We start from the raw sequence: 19600 nt of genomic DNA, 5'->3' as shown, positions 1-19600 counted from the left end.
CTTTAGGCCAGAAGAGATCACTGGTCAGTTCATTCTAGCAGGTACTGAGTTATAGAAAACTGTTGTTCATTCTTTTTTAGCATACTGTGACTCCAAACAAGTTTTATACGTTCTGGGTTATGTTTCATACATAGATACCTCAGTAAAACAAATGAAATATAATATACACAAAGAGAAATAAAATCCTTGAATAGGTATCAATGACATGGTGGTTCTCTAGAATGATTCTACCAACATGTCCTCCTAGGGATTTTCTTCTTTAAATCTGGTGGAAGTCTGTACTGGGCTTGCCTGTGGATCTTCCTCAAATAGAGATCTCTCCAGAGTGCAGAGAAAAGAGAATATCATCAATATCATATTCATGATGGTAACAACCATTAAAGGCCATGTCTTGAAAACTGCATTGATATGGAATATTTCAGAAAAATTTTTTAAAAACCTGTACTAGTTAAGACTATGCTTTTATAAATAGAAACTGCAGTAAAATTATCTAAACAATTGGTTTTAATAGCTGTCAATAAATGCTAAAAATGTTTTGTCCATTTTAAAGACTAGAATGCTGGTTTGGCTTCTGGTAGCTTACTAAAAGTTATTTTAATAGATGGAAAAGAATATCTTAGAGATTCATTTTTAAAAGGAATTTAGTGAGGCTTGTAACAATTTCCATAGAGATATTTGAGTATTATATAAACAAATGCTACAAAATTATAAAGTCAGTGTTTTGTAATTTAGTCCTTGCCTGATAGACTACTATACTCTCTGCATCTTTCCCCAAAAGGCAACGTATTTCAGATTTCCCCCTTTGTTACTAAATACCATGAATTATTTGCAATAACTTTGTGGATTCAAATTGAATATGATTTGTCAGGAAAGCAATATAAGTCAATTGAGTTTGTTTAGTATAGTTTTTTCCTCAGGATGGTCATTGAGTGTTTTTCACCCTAAACTAAAAATGACATCATCTGGATGGCATAGGGAATGATTTTAGCTATTGTTTTAAAATGGAAATTGTCAAACACTTCACATGATGCTAACATAGTTTAGTTAGCCATTTTAATTTGGCTTACATTTTAGAAGAACCAAATTATCAGTGCTTGCTAGTGCCAGTGCCGGATTGAATCTAAACTACTATTTTTCTCTAGGATTTTACTTGGAGGATAATAGTGATTCTCACTGGTATAGGGCTGTGTAGGAAACAGCTGTTACTAATTGCTCTTCTGAGTGAAGAAAATCATTTCTTGATCTATAGGGAAGTTTCAAAAATGAACAAATATGAACAGCCTACTACTAGATAAAATGATTGAGAACTCTGACAAATTCAGCCAAAACATGTCCTCGGTTCATAACAATGTAGAAAATTGATTTTACTTAAATGACAGAGACTATTTTGCAGTCAGTAAACTAACAAGAGATCCAAATTCAATTTGTATTTTCTCTTTTTGCTTTGATTATAGTTTTCCATTATATTATGAAAATTGTAAAGTAAACATAAAATGTGATCAAGACTAATTTGAAAATTATAAAATAAACATGAAATGAAATCAAGACTAATCTCAGATAACTAGTAAAGACAACAATATGCTTGACTGCTCTGTGGATAGAATAACTATATACACCCTCAAATGCTTTCTTTTAGCAACACAGTACATTTTTGAGTCATTCTACCAGACACCATTTTACCTTTACAAAAATGCCATTAACATGTTAAAAAAAGACAATACTTTCTCTGAAGAGCAAGATTCCATTTTGCTTTTTTCCATTATGATAATTTAGAACTACTTATATAACTCATTAGATCTCTCAGCATAAAGTTTACCAGAAGGATAGCAACTTTTGCAGGTTTAAAGGTGGGTCTTTCTAATAAAAATGGTCTTAGAATTGGTCTTCAAAATTTTCCTCCAGCCCACAAATAAGCTAGCACATATTATTTCTCAACTATTAATCTATTTTGCAAGGAGTCTTGGAAATAGGAAGCCATTTGAATAAACAGATAAGAAATAAAATCGATTTCTTTCTCCAAGGGGAAAGATAGACACTAGAAAAATGTTTTCCATTGTATTTGATGTCTTCCCAACTCTCTGTATTTGGGAGATGTGGATGTGATGTGTGCACCATGGTAACAATAGTGGTAGCAGAAAGAGATCTTTTTATGACTTGATGATTTTTTAAAGTTGTACTCCATAGCCTAACATTCTTGGTTTTATCATCCTTAACCATTTCATCCTTGGGTGTTGGGAGAAGAGTTGGCATGTACCACAAAGTTGTGCATATGGTTTAGTCTTTTCTGGGGTATTCTTCACTTTGGCATCTGCCTTGGTATTGAGGCTTATTCTCTGAAGTGAAGTAAAAAGAGGCATTCCTTATCAAGAGAGTCATACATGTCAACTGTGTAATCACAAAATAAATGCGGCACTCTCTCACCATGTGCGTTCGGTGGTCAGGCCGCCTTCCCACCCCAGATGGCTGAGGGTGATGGATTGCCTCGAGCATGCCCCAGTAATGTCTCCTTCGTCCTAGCCCTGAGATTTTTTAAAAAGTGCCATATTACAGGCTCTTTCAGGGTTAGGAGAATGAGACCCATCATTGTTACTGGTATTTGGCATATTGGGTACACCACAAGGAGTATGCCAGACTCTGACATGTGGGCAGGTTACATTTGGTAGCCTGCCATTTTGTCCAAAGTAAGAATGAGATAATAAGATGTCGCGTGGCCACAAATGCTGGGTTTTATAGTCTCTGGGTTTTAGCCATTGATGGGATTACACGGCGCCAGGGGTCCAGTTGGTGGGTATGACCCCTGCCTACTGAAATGTGGAGGATCTGGGTGGAGGATGCTCAGCCCCGATCCAAGCAGGCTTGGAGATCTCAGCCCCGGAACCCTCATGCCTTTGTTCCTCTGCCAGTACCTTCATGCGTGTGGAGAGTGGTCTCAGCATGGTGGTGGCTGGTTCTGGAGGTCTTCAGCTGCTGGAGCCCTGGTCGGGGTGGGGAGGGAAACTCAACCCACTCCCCTCCAAGGGGCCCCAGCAAGGACAGCCAGGCGCGGGGGCAGGAGACTCTGCATTGGGTGATGGATGAAAGGAGAAAATGGGACCAGGCTGGTTGGTGATCAATTGCCATTTATTCCAACCTAGTCTTCCTCTGCCTTCTTCCAGTCTCACTCACTGTCCATGTTCCTCCTCCTCCAGCCCATTCCCACAGCCTTAGTTATAGAGAACAGTCACCAAGGTTTGGGGATAGCAATTACACATAGGTGAGGTAGCACAATCAACATATGAAAGCCCTTCCTTCTGGGGAAGCTTTTGTAAAACAAAGATCTCATCCTGGTAGGAGGTCCCCTCAAAGGCAGAATTTCATCTAAGGCCAAATTTCTCCTTTCCTTAGTCCATAACCATTTCAACAATCACCTTAAATTTACTTCTTAATAACCTTTATAATCAATCTTTGTATGGACACAGTAAGAGATATATTAAGCTTAAAGGATGGCTCTCTTGGAAATATCTCACTATAGACCCCAGACTGTAGTCCTCAGGCCAGATTAATCCTTCCTAACCCTGCTTCCTAACTCTAGCAGGGTCCTTGTCCAGTCACTCACATCACAGAATTATGCTCTTAGCTTTCTATAAGTTTTATGGCCCTTGACCTGTCCCATTTCAAAGCTTACCACTTGCCCTGGGTTCATCCAGTCCCTTTGTTGGGACCCTGCTTCTGGGGTGCTGGTAACTAAAGGCAGCTGAGGCTTAAATCGAGTAAATATGACAGATGCCGAGGAATAAATATTATTCAGGGTCAATGAATTTCCAACTTATAAAAGCATAACATTAACTGTCTTCCTGTGTCTATACAAAAGGGATATTGCTCTATAATAAATTATGAGAAGGTAAGTGAAGAGAAGAGCAATATTTCATTTAGAGATCTCTGGAGAATTTTACTTTACAAGTCACAGGTTCTGGTTAGAGGAAATGAATGATTAATGGAGAAACCAGAGCACAAAGGAGAAGTTAAAGATAAATACAGAGTAATGGGAGTGCCTTGGGAGCATTGCAACCCAATAAACCTAAGCTTCCTGCGGCAAGGGAGATAGGACAAACCAATATTATCCTACATTCAGTGACCAAGAAGGAGAAGAATGTGAAATTCAGTGAAATATTTGTGAGCCCTCCTGATCACAGAACAAGGTCACTTCTGTTAAACTGTTACGTCAGTCACAAAAGTGGCATCATCATATCCATTTGTCTGACTCCCACTTACCTCTCTATCTCTTCCTAAAACTAGATTTCCAGATTTCCAATTCTGGTATAGAGGAAAGAAGTATCATTGACTAGATCCCAAATGCACAAACACATCCTTGACCTGCCCCCTATTTGGGAATCCTTATAGGAAGATACACCATCAGTTAACAAACAAAGATTGAGGTTCACAAAAAGTGGTGGGGTTAGTTTTGCATCATGTCTGATTCGAAAGCTTGTCCTTTTTCATAAGGTCCCACAACTCTACAAATGACAGTAGGATTTTTTTTTTTTTAGATAATTGCACCTTTATTTAAAAAAAACTTTTTAAAAATAATTTTTGTTTGGGGGCCATATCTGATAGTACTCAGGGCTTACTCCTGGCTCAGCAGTTAAGGATCACTCCTAGAATCCACCCAGCAGGGCCTCCCTCCTACTATCCCTTGACCATTGCAACTTTGAACATTGTTTAGAATGGTGGTTGCCAGGGAACAGGGGAGGGGTGGAGTATTTAGATATTCAGTTTAAGGTGAGGTTTCAGTTTAAGGATTACAAGTTTCAGTTTTACAAGGAGATAAAGTTTTGAAGTATAAAGTTTTGAAGAACAAGGTGAACATACGTTTAACTATCAAACTGTACACTTAAGATGAAAAGTTCTGAATATGTATTTTATCATAAAAACAGAAAAAGTAAGTTTTAAAATATTAATGCTTCTTAATGCAAAGGAAAATGTTTGATGTTACAATCAAAAGGAGAGAAAAATTTCATGAGCAGGAGGGAGTGAAAAGGAATGTAGGTAATTTGAAGTCAAAAGACTAGTGGTAGAGGTTGCCCTAAATTTCTTCAATGTCTTTCTTTGTTTAATGACTTAATGACAATGGTGGAGGGTTTTGGGCATCTTGGTGGGGGTGGAGGTGGCACAGTCATATTTTGCAAAAGATATATTTTATACACCAACAGCATGAGCATCAACAACCATTACAAACCATGTTGCCTCAATACTAATAAAATTAAATTAATAAAAATGTTTAAAAAGCACAAAAATTCTTCTTCTCATCATGCATTTGTCTCTGCTATCTTCATTTCACACATGATCTAAATCAGAGATCCCCCAAATTATTTGAATGACTGCCACCGCTTCAGAAAATAAAGCCACTCAGTATCCCTGGGAAATCTGCCTCCTTTAAGCTAATACACAGGGGGCACCACCAAGAGCACACAAAGGCTGATACTGCCCCCTTGGACAGTTCCAGCACTCTCCAGTGGGAACAGCATTACCTACTCTGAGTAGGGATACTGAGTGGCTTTATTTCATGACATGGGCAATGGATCGATATCATCTGGAGACTATTAGAAATATAGACACTCAGATTCATTGAATGAAAAACTGAATAAATTCTGAAGATGTATAGATACCCATTGCCACATATTAGTTCTAAAATTTCCTGGTTTTCTCACACCAAGGTGGCAATCACTGTAGGTATATAATATGTCAGGGGCACACACTCACATGTTATCAATGAAAGACATCGAAGCATCTGCAATAAAATAAAATTAAAAAAAAAAACAGTTCCTCCAGAGCTTTGACTCAAAGGATCTAAAAGAATGAAGATAATATTACAGGAGATCTGAATAGCAATTGTAGTTCAGTTGGCCATGAATCCTTTGGCAAATCACTTTAATTCTCTAAAACTTGGCATCTTCATTTTAAAAATAGAGGTATAATTTCTGCCAGGCCAACTTTAAAGAGCTGTGTAGAAGAGGGTTGGTGTAGGAGAAACTTTAAAAGCACTATAAAAAATATGTGAAATGCTCTCTCTGGAAGTATAGAAATATTGAATACTTTGTGGTGTGTATAAATGCTCATATAAGAATTTAAGCCAATGTGAATATATCTAGAATTACGTGTATGTGTGTGATGTGTGTATATATATATGTATGTATGTATATTTAGCCTTTCTGTATCTATATCTGTATTTGAAGTATAAACTAATAAACAAATGAATTCTTTTGACAATTTTTTGAATATAATGGCCTATGTCAGTTCATACTACAGAGAGCCAATACTCTTAGTCATTTCAGAAATAAAGTAGGTAGAAGGAACTCTTTCCCTGTTTATTAAACGATGTCATAAGAAAATTCTGCATTTCACTGCATGATCTGCAGATTTTATGCCAATTTTTCTTTTCTTTTTTGAAAAATGTGAGGTGTTAACATTATGTGAAGCTTTAAAATAATTGTGGCACTGTCCTCCTGTTGTTCATCGATTTGCTCGAGCGGGCCCAGTAATGTCTCTGTTGTGAGACTTGTTGTTACTGTGTTTGGCATATTGAATATGTCATGGGTAGCTTGCCAGGCTTTGCCGTGCGGACAAAATACTCTCAGTAGCTTGCCGGGCTCTCTGAGGATGAGCCTGGGATGGAGGAATTGAACCCGGCTCAGCCGTGCAGGCCGCATGCAAGGCAAATGCCCTACCGCTATTAATTACAAACTGGGTACAATAATTACACAGAGTCCAGAGGTACTTGTTTCAGTTTATGGAAAGGAGAAGAATATTTCTATTCTACTATTCTCCTTAGAGTCAAGAAGTAAACTATAAATCCTAGCTGTTGGTGGACAGAAACAGATTCATTCATTTTTTTTTGAGTGTTTATGGGGTGGGGGTGAGTGGGAGTATACTGGGGACTGGTCCATACTCACTGGTGCTCAGGGCTTACTCCTGGCTCTGTACTCATGGATCACTCCTAGTGGGCTGGGGAGACCATCTGGGGTGTCAGGGTTTGAACCCATTTTGGCCACGTGCAAGGCAAATGCTCTATGTGTTGTGCTATTGCTCCAGCCCCAACAGACTCATCTGAGATTAGCACAGCCTTTACAACCAGGGAAACCCAGAAGCAAATCATGTTTCCTCTTGTGCTGTGCAGCCTTGACCAAGTTACACCCATCTGCTTCTAATTTACCTGTGTAAAATGAAGTACCAACCTCTCAGCACTACTCTGCAAAATAAATGACATAATATTTTTATGTGGTTAGCATGATGATTTATATAAGAAGTTACTCATTAGATTCTATGCATTATTGTTATAGTAATCATTATCAACTAGCAAAACAATGTGGTTTATACAACAACTCCTCCTCTAGGCTAGAGTTAGTGGAGAGGAGCATATTGAGACAAGTTCTTCATATCAAAAATCTCCTGACAAAGGTGAATGAGGATACTGATGTAGAAATCATCCAGCATCAAACAGAGGACTACATTTTAATATTAAAACTTCACACCCGGTTAACTTGCATCTTGTCAAGGCATATGAACTTAATACAAGGAGAGAATTCTAAATAAGAAGCTCTTTCCAAATAGAATCTGCCAATCAAAAGCAAGATAGTACCTTCTCTGTTCTTTTGAATTGTTTCCACTTTTCCAGTGTAGTGAGGTAGTTCACAGTTGCATACTCAATGGCTGACAGGAACACAAAGATGCAGTTGACCCATAGGTGCCCATCAATACTTTGATGTACCATACCGGATGCGTGGAGGCTCTTGTATCAGTGATGATCGTGGACATGGTCAGCCCTGTAGTGATTCCTACAATTTAAGAGTAGATATCAACTCATTGATAACTCCTTCTGTTCCAGAATCTGGTACTAGATTGCATCAGGGACTGCATTTCCAAGACAGTATCTAGTGAGCAGAGCTGAAGAGAAGCACCTGTTTGGTAATTAACATCTTGAGCCTAAACAAGAAGCTCTCATTAAATTTCTCTTTGCACCTCAACAATCTGTAAAAGAGATTCCAAAACCAAATTTACTAATCTTCCCCAGAATTTCTCAACTTGTACTTCAAAGAGTTTGTCTTCATTTAAGTATTTGATTGATCAAAGGCTCTTTCTCTTTAAGTATTCTTCAGTAGCTTGAAAGATGGCTATTCTTCATATCTTTTACATAGAATATTTACTGCCATCATTATTGCTCTTTGTGCTTTATTGCTAAAATGTAGCTTACCTCATATTCAAAATGTGGCGTGCTAATGAAATCTCAGTACAGTGTACCCATTTCTGAGCAACTAAAATGTCAATTATTTTTTCTCTCTCTCCCTTTTCCTTTATTCTTTTATCTTCCAGTTCCTTTCTAATGCCTTCCTCCATCCCTTCTCTTTTCTTCCTTCCTCTTCTTTTTCCTCTGACATGGGAATCAGAGATAATGAAATCAGAGTTCTGGGGGACAATGAGGGAAAAATTTTCTCTCTTATTTCCTAAATAAAACACTATATGGAGGAGGGCTGTTTTTTTGTCCACATGAATTTCTCAGAAGGATACTGAAAGAGTTCTCTGCCTGGAGAGAAGGTACAGGATTGTAAATATTTGAAATGTACACTAACTGACATGATTTTATGTTTTAACTTTCCACCAGGGAGGTGCAAATGGAATCCTTAATGATTTTTATAAGCTGAGAGGACATTTTAATGTCAACATCAGAGTCCCAACAGCAGGAAGAGCTCTGTGATTTACTCCTGAATGGACAGACACAGCATGAGGACTGCTTTTACCAACACACCCTCCCTGAATCCAATAATTCCGTAGGGTTCTTCTCTGAAGGCGGCCCTTTAACAAAGACAGTGACAACTCCACAGAGCCATTCAACCTCAAATGGTTTTTCCTTTTGTATGATCAAAACTAACACAAGTCAATAATTTGACAGTCACTATTGTATGGTCCTAAATGTCCTCTTCACACACTGCACTTCTGAAAAAAGGACACTAACTTCTATTTCAGCTTTTACTATTAAGGGCAAGCCTCTGTCTGACTGAGCTGCAGTTCCCCACCATAATGATAATATTAAGAATCTGCATCTCTGGATGTTTTCTGCCTTCCTGGTGATAGGCAAATGGAGCTATGAAAAATGATTAATGTTACAGGTTTATGAACAGATAAAGGTAACACAATTTAAAAAGCCTACTAGGCTTTATTTGCCTATTAAAAACCTAGGTCAATATTATCACCACCTATTGCAGGAAAGAAATATGAGCTGGGAGTAGCCAACTAATTAGCCCAGATTTTGTCAGGAGCAGAGTTGAAACCATTCTCTCTGAACCCTTGCCTTTTCCATGCAATTCTGATACATCTCGTTCCATTTTCAGCTTTTTAAAAAATGTTTTTGGGGAGACATACCCAGCAGTACTCAGGGGCCATCTTCGCTCTGTGCTTGGGAATCACACCTTGTGGTGCATGGGAGACCATATATTTGTCAGGATTTGACTCATTTCCAAGCTTGCAAGACAAGTGCTTACCCTCTGATCTATCTCTTCAGCCTTGAATCTCACTCTAGACTTGTAAGGAAGATTTCCTTTCTTAAAAATAATTCATTTATTTTATTTAAGCACAATTATTTACACAGCTATACATAGTTGAGATTTAGATACATGACGTTCCAGCACCAATTCCATCACCAGTGTCAGTTTCCTGCCCCTGGTGTTCCTAGGTTCCTCCCCCACCTTTTCCTCCCCCTCCTGCCAAGGTGGCAGACACTGTTTTTGTTTTTGGTTTTTGTTTATGGGACACACATGGCCATGCTCTGGGCTTATTCCTGCCTCTGCACTCAGGGACCATCACAACCTGGAGGGCTTGGAAGACAAGATGGGTTGCTAGGGATCAAACTCAGGTTGGCCACATGTAAGGCAAACACCCTACCCATTCTACTATCACTCTGGCCCCTGATAGGCACAGTTTTGGGTTCTGCTGCTATAGTTTGGATCTCTTGCTTTCAGTGTTGTTGACTCTGCGGTTTGGATATTTAACTAATGTGCTCCTCTACACCATCAATTTACCCAACTCTCCTTGACCTCCTCCCCCTGTTATTTTCCATCTGTCTCTCCTTACCCTCTTGATTCCTTTCCTTCTCTGTCCTTCTCCTCTTATACTCTTGGCCAAGGGTGATACAGGCACCCCCTTTTTATTTATTTTATTTTATATTTTTGGTTGTTGGGACTCACCCAGCAGTACTCAGGGATTATTCCTGGTTCTGAGCTCAGAAATTACTCTGGCAGTGCTTGGGGACCATAAGAGATGCTGGGTAGCGAACCTGGGTTGGATGTGTGTAAGGAAAATACCCAATCTGCTGTATGATTGCTCCAGTCCCCAGGCATGCTAAAACAGTGTGCTTCCTCCTCATCTGGTTAGACTGTATACCATATACAAGTGAAATTATTTGTGTTTGTCTTTCTGGTTTACTTTATTTAACATGGTATCTTCTAGTTCCATCCATGTTGCAGCTTGTTGCATGATTTGTTAATTTCCTTTTTCTTTCACAATCATAAACTATCCTCTGCATAGAGAGCACTTCTGAACAGACATCATAAAACTGAATATTAAATTGTGTCATCTGATTAGACAACTTAAGCTACAAGAGCATACACCGTGTATACAGGATATTCTCAAGTTCACTCCTCCCACCATGGACCCAGATAGCACTGGATGTCACCTGATATGACACCCCTAGGCACCATTAGGCTCATGACAGGGAGTGGCCCCAAGGAATACAACACTATTGGGGGTGTTTTGTTTATTAATAAAACAAACAAAACTAAAACTGCTAACCTTGGAAGAGATGCAAGTCAAACCACTAAAACTCAAGGAGACACAGGTCTTCAGGCTGAGAACTCTGGCACCCAAAAAAGTACAGCAGAAATAACGGGACTTCACGCCAGGCTGTGGGGTGGGTGAGAGCCCTCCCCAACCCAAGGGACCCAGACCTGGCAGCCGACCTCCACTGCCCAACCACTGCCACATTCCAGGCTGCTTTCCAGACTCTCAGGCTGAGCCTCATGCAAAAATGAAGTCCCACAGGACCCAGATAATGCAGATCTTTGTGACCTTGAACTCTGTACTCAATGGGACCCAGAACAGAGATCCTCTGCCTGCTTCCTCCAGTCTTCAGTGACTCAGGGATCACACCCATAAGCCACACCCTGTTGGCACCAGATAATCTCATTGGCCACCCTCCAGAACTCACAGATTCTCCTCCCAGATGGGAGTATAAAAGGAGGCTCCAAGAACCATGCCACCAGACTCTGCACCAGGCTGTGGAGTGGGTGAGAGCCCTCCCTACCCCAAGGAATGCAGCCTTGGCAGCCAACCTCTACTGCCCAACCACTGCCACATTCCAGGCTGCTTTCCCAGCTGCGTGGCCGCAAAGCGGCTGCACAACACATTATAAGACTCTTGAAGAGCCCAGCAAGCTAACCGAGAGTATCCACCCTGCATAGGCTGAGCCTGGCAAGGTCCCAGTGGCATATTCGATATGCCAAATACAGTAACGACAATAGGATTCATTCCCCTAAACCTGAAAGAGCCTCTGATTGTTGGGAAAAGACGAGTAAAAAGAGGATGCTAAAATTTCAGGGCTGGGAGGAATAGAGTCATTACTGGTGTCTGCTCAAGTAATTCGGCGATCAATGAGATGACAGTGATACAGAAATGACATCTGCACCTATATGTTTATTGCAGCACTGTTCACAATAGCCAATAGAAACAACCCCGAGTGCCCAAGAACAGATGACTGGTTAAATAAACTTTGGTACATCTACACAGTGAAATACTATGCAACTGTTAGGAGACATGAAGTCATGAAATTTGCTTATAAGTAGATAGACATGGAGAATATCATGCTAAGTGAAATGAGTCAGAAAGAGGAGGACAGACATAGAAGGACTGAACTCATTTGTGGAATATAAAATAACATAATATGAGACTGACACCCAAAGACAGTAGACACAAGGGCCAGGAAGATTGCTTTAGAGTTGGAAGCCTGCCTCATGACCCAGGGGAGAAGGCAGCTGGAATAGAGAAGGGATCACTAAGACAATGATGGCTGGAGGGATCGATCGGGATGGGAGATGTATGCTGAAAGTAGACAAAGGACCAAACATGATAACCTCTCAGTATCTGTGTTGAAAACCATAATGCCCAAAAGTAGAGAGAGAATGTGGTGGAAATTGTCTGCCATAGAGGCAGGGGGAGTTGGGAAAGGAGGGATATACTGGGGAGATTTGTGGTGGGGAATATGCACTGGTGGAGGGATGGGTGTTGACCATTGTATGATTGTAACTCAAACATGAAAGCTTCTAACTGTATCTCATGGTGATTCAATAAAAAAAAAAGAAAGAAAACTCAGGCACTCCTGGGGAGGTGGCAAGGACAGACAGTGTTCAAGTCATGCAAAAGAGCCCACCACAGAGACAGGGTGGGATGGAGGGATGGGGGGTGGGAGGGATACTGGGACCCATGGTGGTGGAAAATGGGTACTGGTGGAGGGATGGGTGCTTGATCATTGTACAATTGAAACCCAAGCACAAAAATTTGTAAATCTTCAACTGTACCTCATGGTGTTTCACTAAGAAAAATGTAAAAAAAAAAAGTAAATGATGGAGAATGGGCATTGGTGGAGGGATGGGTACTGGATCATTGTATAACTGAAACCCAAGCACAAAAATTTGTAAGTCTACAACTGTACCTCATGGTGTTTTACTAATAAAATTTTTTTAAAAAAGAACCCATTTTCACGGCTTCATGACTAGTCTCTACAAACACCTTAGCCGATAAAAATTCCAGGTATGCTGGTTTTGGGGCTGAGAGAAGGCAGCTTCCTTCCACCCCTCATACTGCTGGAAGCCTCCATAGCCACACCCACATCTTACAGACGCTATGTAAGCAAAGATCTAGCTTCACAACTTTGCCAGTAAAAGTAAGTAAAGGCCCTCCCGTTGATCATCGATTTGCTCGAGCGGGCCCAGTAACGTCTCCATTGGAGACTTTGTTGTTACTGTGTTTGGCATATCGAATACTCTTGGTAGCTTGCTGGGCTCTCCGAGAGGGGCGGAGGAATCGAACTCGGGTCAGCCATGTTGGCCGCTTGTAAGGCGAACGCCCTACCTGCTGTGCTATCGCTCCAGCCCCAAATAAGGCCCTCCCGTTGATCATCGATTTGCTCGAGCAGGCCCAGTAACGTCTCCATTGGAGACTTTGTTGTTACTGTGTCTGGCATATTGAATACTCTCGGTAGCTTGCCGGGCTCTCCGAGAGGGGCGGAGGAATTGAACTCGGGTCGGCCATGTTGGCTGCTTGTAAGGCGAACGCCCTACCCGATTCTCAGAAAAGATGCAAGCTAGCCAAGCTGCCCAAACTCATCGACCTAGTTCTACAGAACTCCTGGACTGTATAGCCATGGACCCATAAAATTTCACTGTACCAACTGCCTGGTAGGAGCACACAAAATTGCATGAGAAAGTAGCACAGAAGCCAACTAAGCTCAATAAACAAAAGCAACGACACAGAAGGCTAACTAGCCACAAACAGCTCAGTAAACTCCCAGACAATGACTTTAATGACCTCATTGTGAGATATAACAATTTTCACAAATTTTCTTTTACAAAAGTAATTTTTTATAATTCCACTAGACATTTAGATGTAGCAATTAAAATATAAAATAAATTATCTTGTGTCTGCTAAGGATGATTCAATAAAAAAAATAACAAAGCTTGCGGGTGGGTGGATAGGAAACTGGAGCCAGTGGCAGAGGGAAGGTCACATTGGTAGTGGCATTGGTGTTGCAATGTTGAACGCCCAAAACAACTATATTCGAACAGTTTTGTAAGCCACGGTGATTAAATAGAGTAAAATAATAATTAAAAACTAAAAACTTTACAACAGGAAGCATGAAGGTATTTTGTGATTTTCAACTCATAAAAAACCTTGCCCCCTTCAACATTTCACTAGTAAAACAAAATATTACTGAGCTATTATTTCTATCTAGTTGCTTACCTCATTAGTTTACACATTTGAACATGTTGTTTTTTTAAGACACAGAAGCTGTAACATGAATAAAACCAAGCCTCCTCCACCCCCAAATCCCCCCCCCACCACCACCACACACACCAAAAAATACCCCAGGTAGTAACAGGAGAGTTTGGTACACAAAATTCGCGTTGAGAATGAACACACAGCTTTTATATGCCTGATAGGCCTCAGCATGGATTTTAAATGGGTGATTATTAGGTCAATAAGGGGAAGTAATATTATGTATATTTGTCAGGGAGCACTAAGCAATCAGTTATTTTCTTTAAAAGCGTGCTTAGGTCAACTAATTTACTATGACTTTATTTATTTTGAAAGGAGAATTCTATATATTCTCTGTTTAAAGTAAGCAATAAAGTAATAGAGAATGAAGAGGAGGAGTTGTTCAGTAAGGGAGCAAGAGATAAAAAAAATACATAAATTCCAAAGGCAATAGAATCTGAAGCAAGAATATTATAGCTACATTAAACACACTTACAAGTAGGCCCTTAAACTGCATTAACTTGACAAATTACATTACTTCCAAACTCATTAAAGTGAACATCTCACTTGAAAAATTTAAAGGAGTTTTAAATTATATGAGGTGACCATTGAGTCAAAGGAAGCTTCTTCTATATTGGGATCAGAAAACTAGCTTCCCGTCTACCAAAATTGACATGCATAATTGGAAAGTGATATGAGACAATATTTAGTCCAGTCTATAGACTCAAGGACAGACAGACAGACAGACAGACAGACAGACAGACAGACAGACACACACACACACACACACACACACACACACACACGACAGTCCTAAAAATTCTTCAATTTAGGGGAAGTGATTCCTTTATGTTCTCTGTTGACAATTTTCTTTCTGTTTTGAATTTTGGGTGAATGGAGAGGATTCCCTGTGTGATGGCTATAGTCAGTAGTGCATCCCTCAAAGAATTATTGAATTCACTTGGCCTTTCTATAGTTGTGTTGTGGGTGACCCCATTAAAAGGACAGTCATTACAATTATCTTTAATGGAGCAAAAACATTTCCCTGTAAGTCAAGGCAGAAAGAAAATAAGTGACACAAAGGAAGGAAGATAGGATGAATACCCCAATACTGCTTTGTAGCTGGAAACAAGCAGCCATTATCTCACAAAAATGGTGCCAGAGTCCTGCCCACCAGTTCTGGTAATCTCGGTAATGGTTAAATAAATTGCTCCTGAGTTTTCGTTTTTCCAAATAAATGGTATATCCTGTATTAGGAGGTGTTTTCTTTTAGAAGACACTTCGTGCCTAAGAGCTTTGGTTGCTGTTCTCTGCCTCATATTTCCTGGTAAATGACCCTATTAACTCAATATGTTTAGGTATAACAAAACCCATGAGAAGGGGCCCTGTGACATTAATGGAGGCAAGAAAAGAGACAACTAGAAGAGGAGAAAGCAGACAAGTTCTCTTTCTTTGAGATACAGAATAAGAAGTAAGACCTTTGTCTGGCATGTGCCTGAACCCGGTTAGATCTTCAGCACAGTAAATGGTCTCCCAAGTACCTCTAGTAGTGATAACTGAGCACAGAGCTAGGAGTAATTTCTGACCACAGCTGGGTGTGCATCCCCCCACAAGACAAACCAAAATAAAACCCACCATGGACTAAGCATCAGCCTAGGCAATTGACTTGGATGCTTTCATTTTAGTCTTACGTTTAAAAGGCAGTATAGTGATCTCATTTTACTAATGAAGGTGAGATTGGGCATTTGATCTACACTTGGTTATGAATCTAAAAAAACTGCTAAATATTGTCAAATGTTTCATGAAAAAAAAACTGAAGGAGAGAACTGAGAGAAGGTAAGTGAGACATGTAGTCATAGGGGCCTTTCAGGCAGCAAAACATTCATTAAGAAGGAGTAAAAGGACAGCTACATTTAAAAAATGAAATCTGCTGCTTTGTATTTTATTTTACATGCTTTTGTTAACCTTGAGGGATCAAGTGAGATTAGCACTGTAGCACTGTCCTCCCGTTGTTGATCAATTTTCTCGAGTGGGTACCAGTAACGTCTCCATTGTGAGATTTGTTGTTACTGTTTTTGGCATATCAAATACGCCATGGGGAGCTTGCCAGGCTCTGCCGGGCAGGATACTCTAGGTAGCTTGCCGGGCTCTCTGAGAAGGACAGAGGAATCAAACCCGGGTCGGACCCATGCAAGGCAAATGCCCTACCCCCTGTGCTATTCAGAGAATTACTAGGTGTGAACCAATAGACCCAGGTGAAGTAAGAACTAAGGACAAAGAATGTCTCTGTCCCAAAGATCTTGGCCACGTGCTAGACTTTAGGAAGGATTGTGTGTGCTGGACTTTGTGTAGCTGAGGGACCGTTGGTTTAAGAAACATATTTGACTCACCCTGGGCTGTTGTCCTGACGTCATCCCATGTTTGGCACCAGGAATCTTACACTGTTAGGGGGTGGGACCCCCCACCCTTCAGTGTCATAACCCCTTTATTTGCAGCTCACGGGAGGACAATGGTAACCTCTGCTAATGCACAGCACAAGCACACGACACCCCGCCAGCACCTCTTCCTTGGTAGGAGATGAAATTATTGGTAGGGGATGAAATTATTACCCTACAGGCATCACCTGTCTGCATTGGATCAGCTCAGTTCGGAGAGTTTATTGGCCAAGAGGCCATCAGAAAAATGAAGCATGCTGGTGTCTTCTCTCGCCTTACTAATGTATTAAATTAGGACTGAAGTTCAATCAATAATAGCCATATCATATTGACTTCAGCTAAAGAGCAGTCTGGAAAACAACCCCTGCCATGATGACAGGCCGGCATCTGCGAGCTTCTGCCCAAGTCCCCCTACCAGGTCAGTACTGGACGTGATGGGCTTGAACCCCAACTCGCAAGTCCTTGTCTTCTCCGAGGTTCTCTGATTTCCTGGCTTTGTTGCTGTTTGAGGGCCCACATCTGTACACACTAGGGGGAGACTCCCAACCCTCTGGGTGACTCACCATGCTCAGGGGATCAGGTGGTGCAGGCGAAGCATCAGTCTATCGAATATTTCTCAGCCAGTGGGTTTGTTTTCACTGATGCATCTGTTTACAAATTCCTTTTACCCCATGGGCTGGAGCAATAGCACAGCGGGTAGGGCGTTTGCCTTACACATGACCGACCCGGGTTCAATTCCCCTGCCCCTCTTGGAGAGTCCAGCGAGCTACTGAGAGTATCCCGCCCACACAGCAGAGCCTGGCAAGCCCCCTGTGGCATATTCGATATGCCAAAAATAGTAACAACAAGTCTCACAATGGAGACGTTACTGGCGCCCGCTCGAACAAATCAGTGAACAACAGGAGGACAGTTCCACAGTGCTACCCCATGGTCTCATCGTGTCTCTATCTCAGATTCCTCAAATTGCCCGAAAGTTGAGCACAGCTTCGTAACCCACTCCGGCCCAGGCAGTCAAGTGAGGTTATAGAAGTAAAATATTTCAAAAACAACTTAAACGCACCCTAGTGTTCTCCATTCACCATGCAATCAGACTTTTGTTGGTCATTTTCAAAATATAAGTGCTAAGCAGTAAGTTTTAGGAATCTGATTGAAAATAAGTTTCAAACTGAGTGCTTTTTGCATTCTGTCTCGAGGGTTATGTGACTCCATCTCTTGTTTAGGCCTACATGGCCCCTCTCCCATACTGAGGCCAGGGCACAGATGTTGCTCTGATGTGTAGTAATAGCACCGGTAACTTAACTACTCATTCAGATGGCATTTTTGCCCTTCAAGCTATTCAAGTCTTAAATGCTTGTAGATTGAAGCTCTTAATGGGGGAAAGAGGTGAACAAATTATTAATATTAATGATAATTTGTATTTCAAATGATCTTTTGAAATATGCATATAATTTGTAAACATTAACTTAGAAACTATCCTTTCTGGAATAAATGGTGTTAATTATAGTGACTATAAACCACTTATAATAATCTTTTCTGTAAATAGAGCATGAGTAAAAGAACAAAAACATTTAAAGTGGGGAAACTCTGCTGTAAAGCTGTCAAGAAAACATATGAAGTAAGTGTTTGGTTTCTTCTTATTAAGTATCCTACTATCTAAGTTTTAGCTTGGCATCTTCAGCTTTGTAAAGCAAGACTCAATGGGTTCTGAATTGGTTGCCAAATGAGGTCGGATTGCTTGCCAAAAAGGTGTCACAGTAGCATAAGCCGTCATAAGCTCAGTATAACATTATAAAATTCTAGAAATAGAATATAAAATATGACTATAATATAAGCATCAAGTAATAAAACATGGTAGATATTTTATCATTGAGCAAAATTATCAAAGGTGACAAAACTTTTCCACCTGAAACCTCTTAACAAAGTAGTTGAGTCTGATTAGGACATTAAGAGTAAGTCCCAATTTGAATTTAACACATTTCCAAATTCAAGCATTCCTCCTATCCTAAGAAGTAAGTAACTTACTAAGACACTGATAGTATAATAAGAATTATTTTGAAGGTCTTTTCTTCTGCCATGTAAAGGCTGCTGTGCAAAGCAAAATAACTTCAGCAAGGAATGGGGAGTTTTCCTCAAAGGGATAAGATAAGTTTACAAAATAAGACTGTTTATGTTTCATAACTTTATCCACTTATTATAAATTAGCTGCTGTCCAGCAAGTATAGCCTTCATATCCAATGTCAGGGTTCCAAGGAAGAGGTCAATTACAATGTACCCTTGCAGTTGTCAACATAAGAACTTTAACCAGAGTTATACTGCACATCTAATTATGCCTTCTAAATCACCACTCTTTTCCTATCATCCTTTTAAAAAATTTTTCTCTTCCTCAACCTTGCTCCCACATTAACATTTCAAAGGTGCTGAATTACCTGGAGAAATTCTTGTTGGAACAGCTCTTTGGTCAATCCAAAATGAAACCTATGAGAGGATTACCATCAACATAGCTGGGAAATAGCTTTGCAGTGTGAAGAAGAAAATATGCCTACTTAGCACAAAGTTGATGTAAAGTCTGTTGTACCAACCGATGAAAAAAAGCAAAGGTTTTCATAAGAATGGGCTTCTCACAGGAATGCCACACTCACTGACGCAACTGCTTCTTGAGACTTTAGACTCTCAGCAGACGTGGCACTTAACACACTCACCCTTATTTACCCTGACATCACATCAAGGGTTGTTGAACTAACTGAACTGCAGTTTGCTCAAAATTCCCCATTTAAATTTCATGGTTGTAGGTTAGAGTTACATGGTAATTATATCTGTGTGATGGCCTTTAAAAGACCTTCTCCCAAAATACATTGTTTGCAACTGCAAATAGGCAAGCCTTCAGTGTATCAGTAATAACTGCATGCAGCAGCCAACAAACCATTTGATAGCTGTGAAAAAGCAAATCCAGTGGAAAATTTTTTCTGTTCATAAATTCATTTAAAATTTTTAAAAAATTTTTGTCGGTTTTCTAAAATTGAACCACCATGAGATATACATTTAAAAAGCTGTTCATGATTGGGTTTCAGTCATATACCCATCCTTCTACTAGTGTAGATTTCCCACCATTT

At 40.1% G+C, this 19600-nt stretch overlaps 1 protein-coding gene across 1 annotated transcript; it reads right to left on the bottom strand.

Moving 5' to 3' along the window:
- Positions 1-124: 124 nt before the first annotated feature.
- Positions 125-19076, bottom strand: GABRR3 (gamma-aminobutyric acid type A receptor subunit rho3; the record flags this gene model as incomplete). Its single annotated transcript, XM_056138553.1, is given in 4 exon segments — positions 125-439; positions 7616-7734; positions 7737-7811; positions 18917-19076. Coding segments are annotated over 4 exon segments (669 nt in total), but the record flags the coding sequence as incomplete, so codon positions are not given.
- Between the last annotated feature and the right edge of the window lie 524 nt (positions 19077-19600).

The sequence above is a fragment of the Sorex fumeus genome, unplaced genomic scaffold (assembly GCF_029834395.1).
Source record: "Sorex fumeus unplaced genomic scaffold, SorFum_2.1 ptg000129l, whole genome shotgun sequence".
Classification (NCBI taxonomy): domain Eukaryota; kingdom Metazoa; phylum Chordata; class Mammalia; order Eulipotyphla; family Soricidae; genus Sorex; species Sorex fumeus.
The sequence above is the reverse complement of the archived record's forward strand: the minus strand, read 5'-3'. Positions and strand labels throughout refer to the sequence as shown.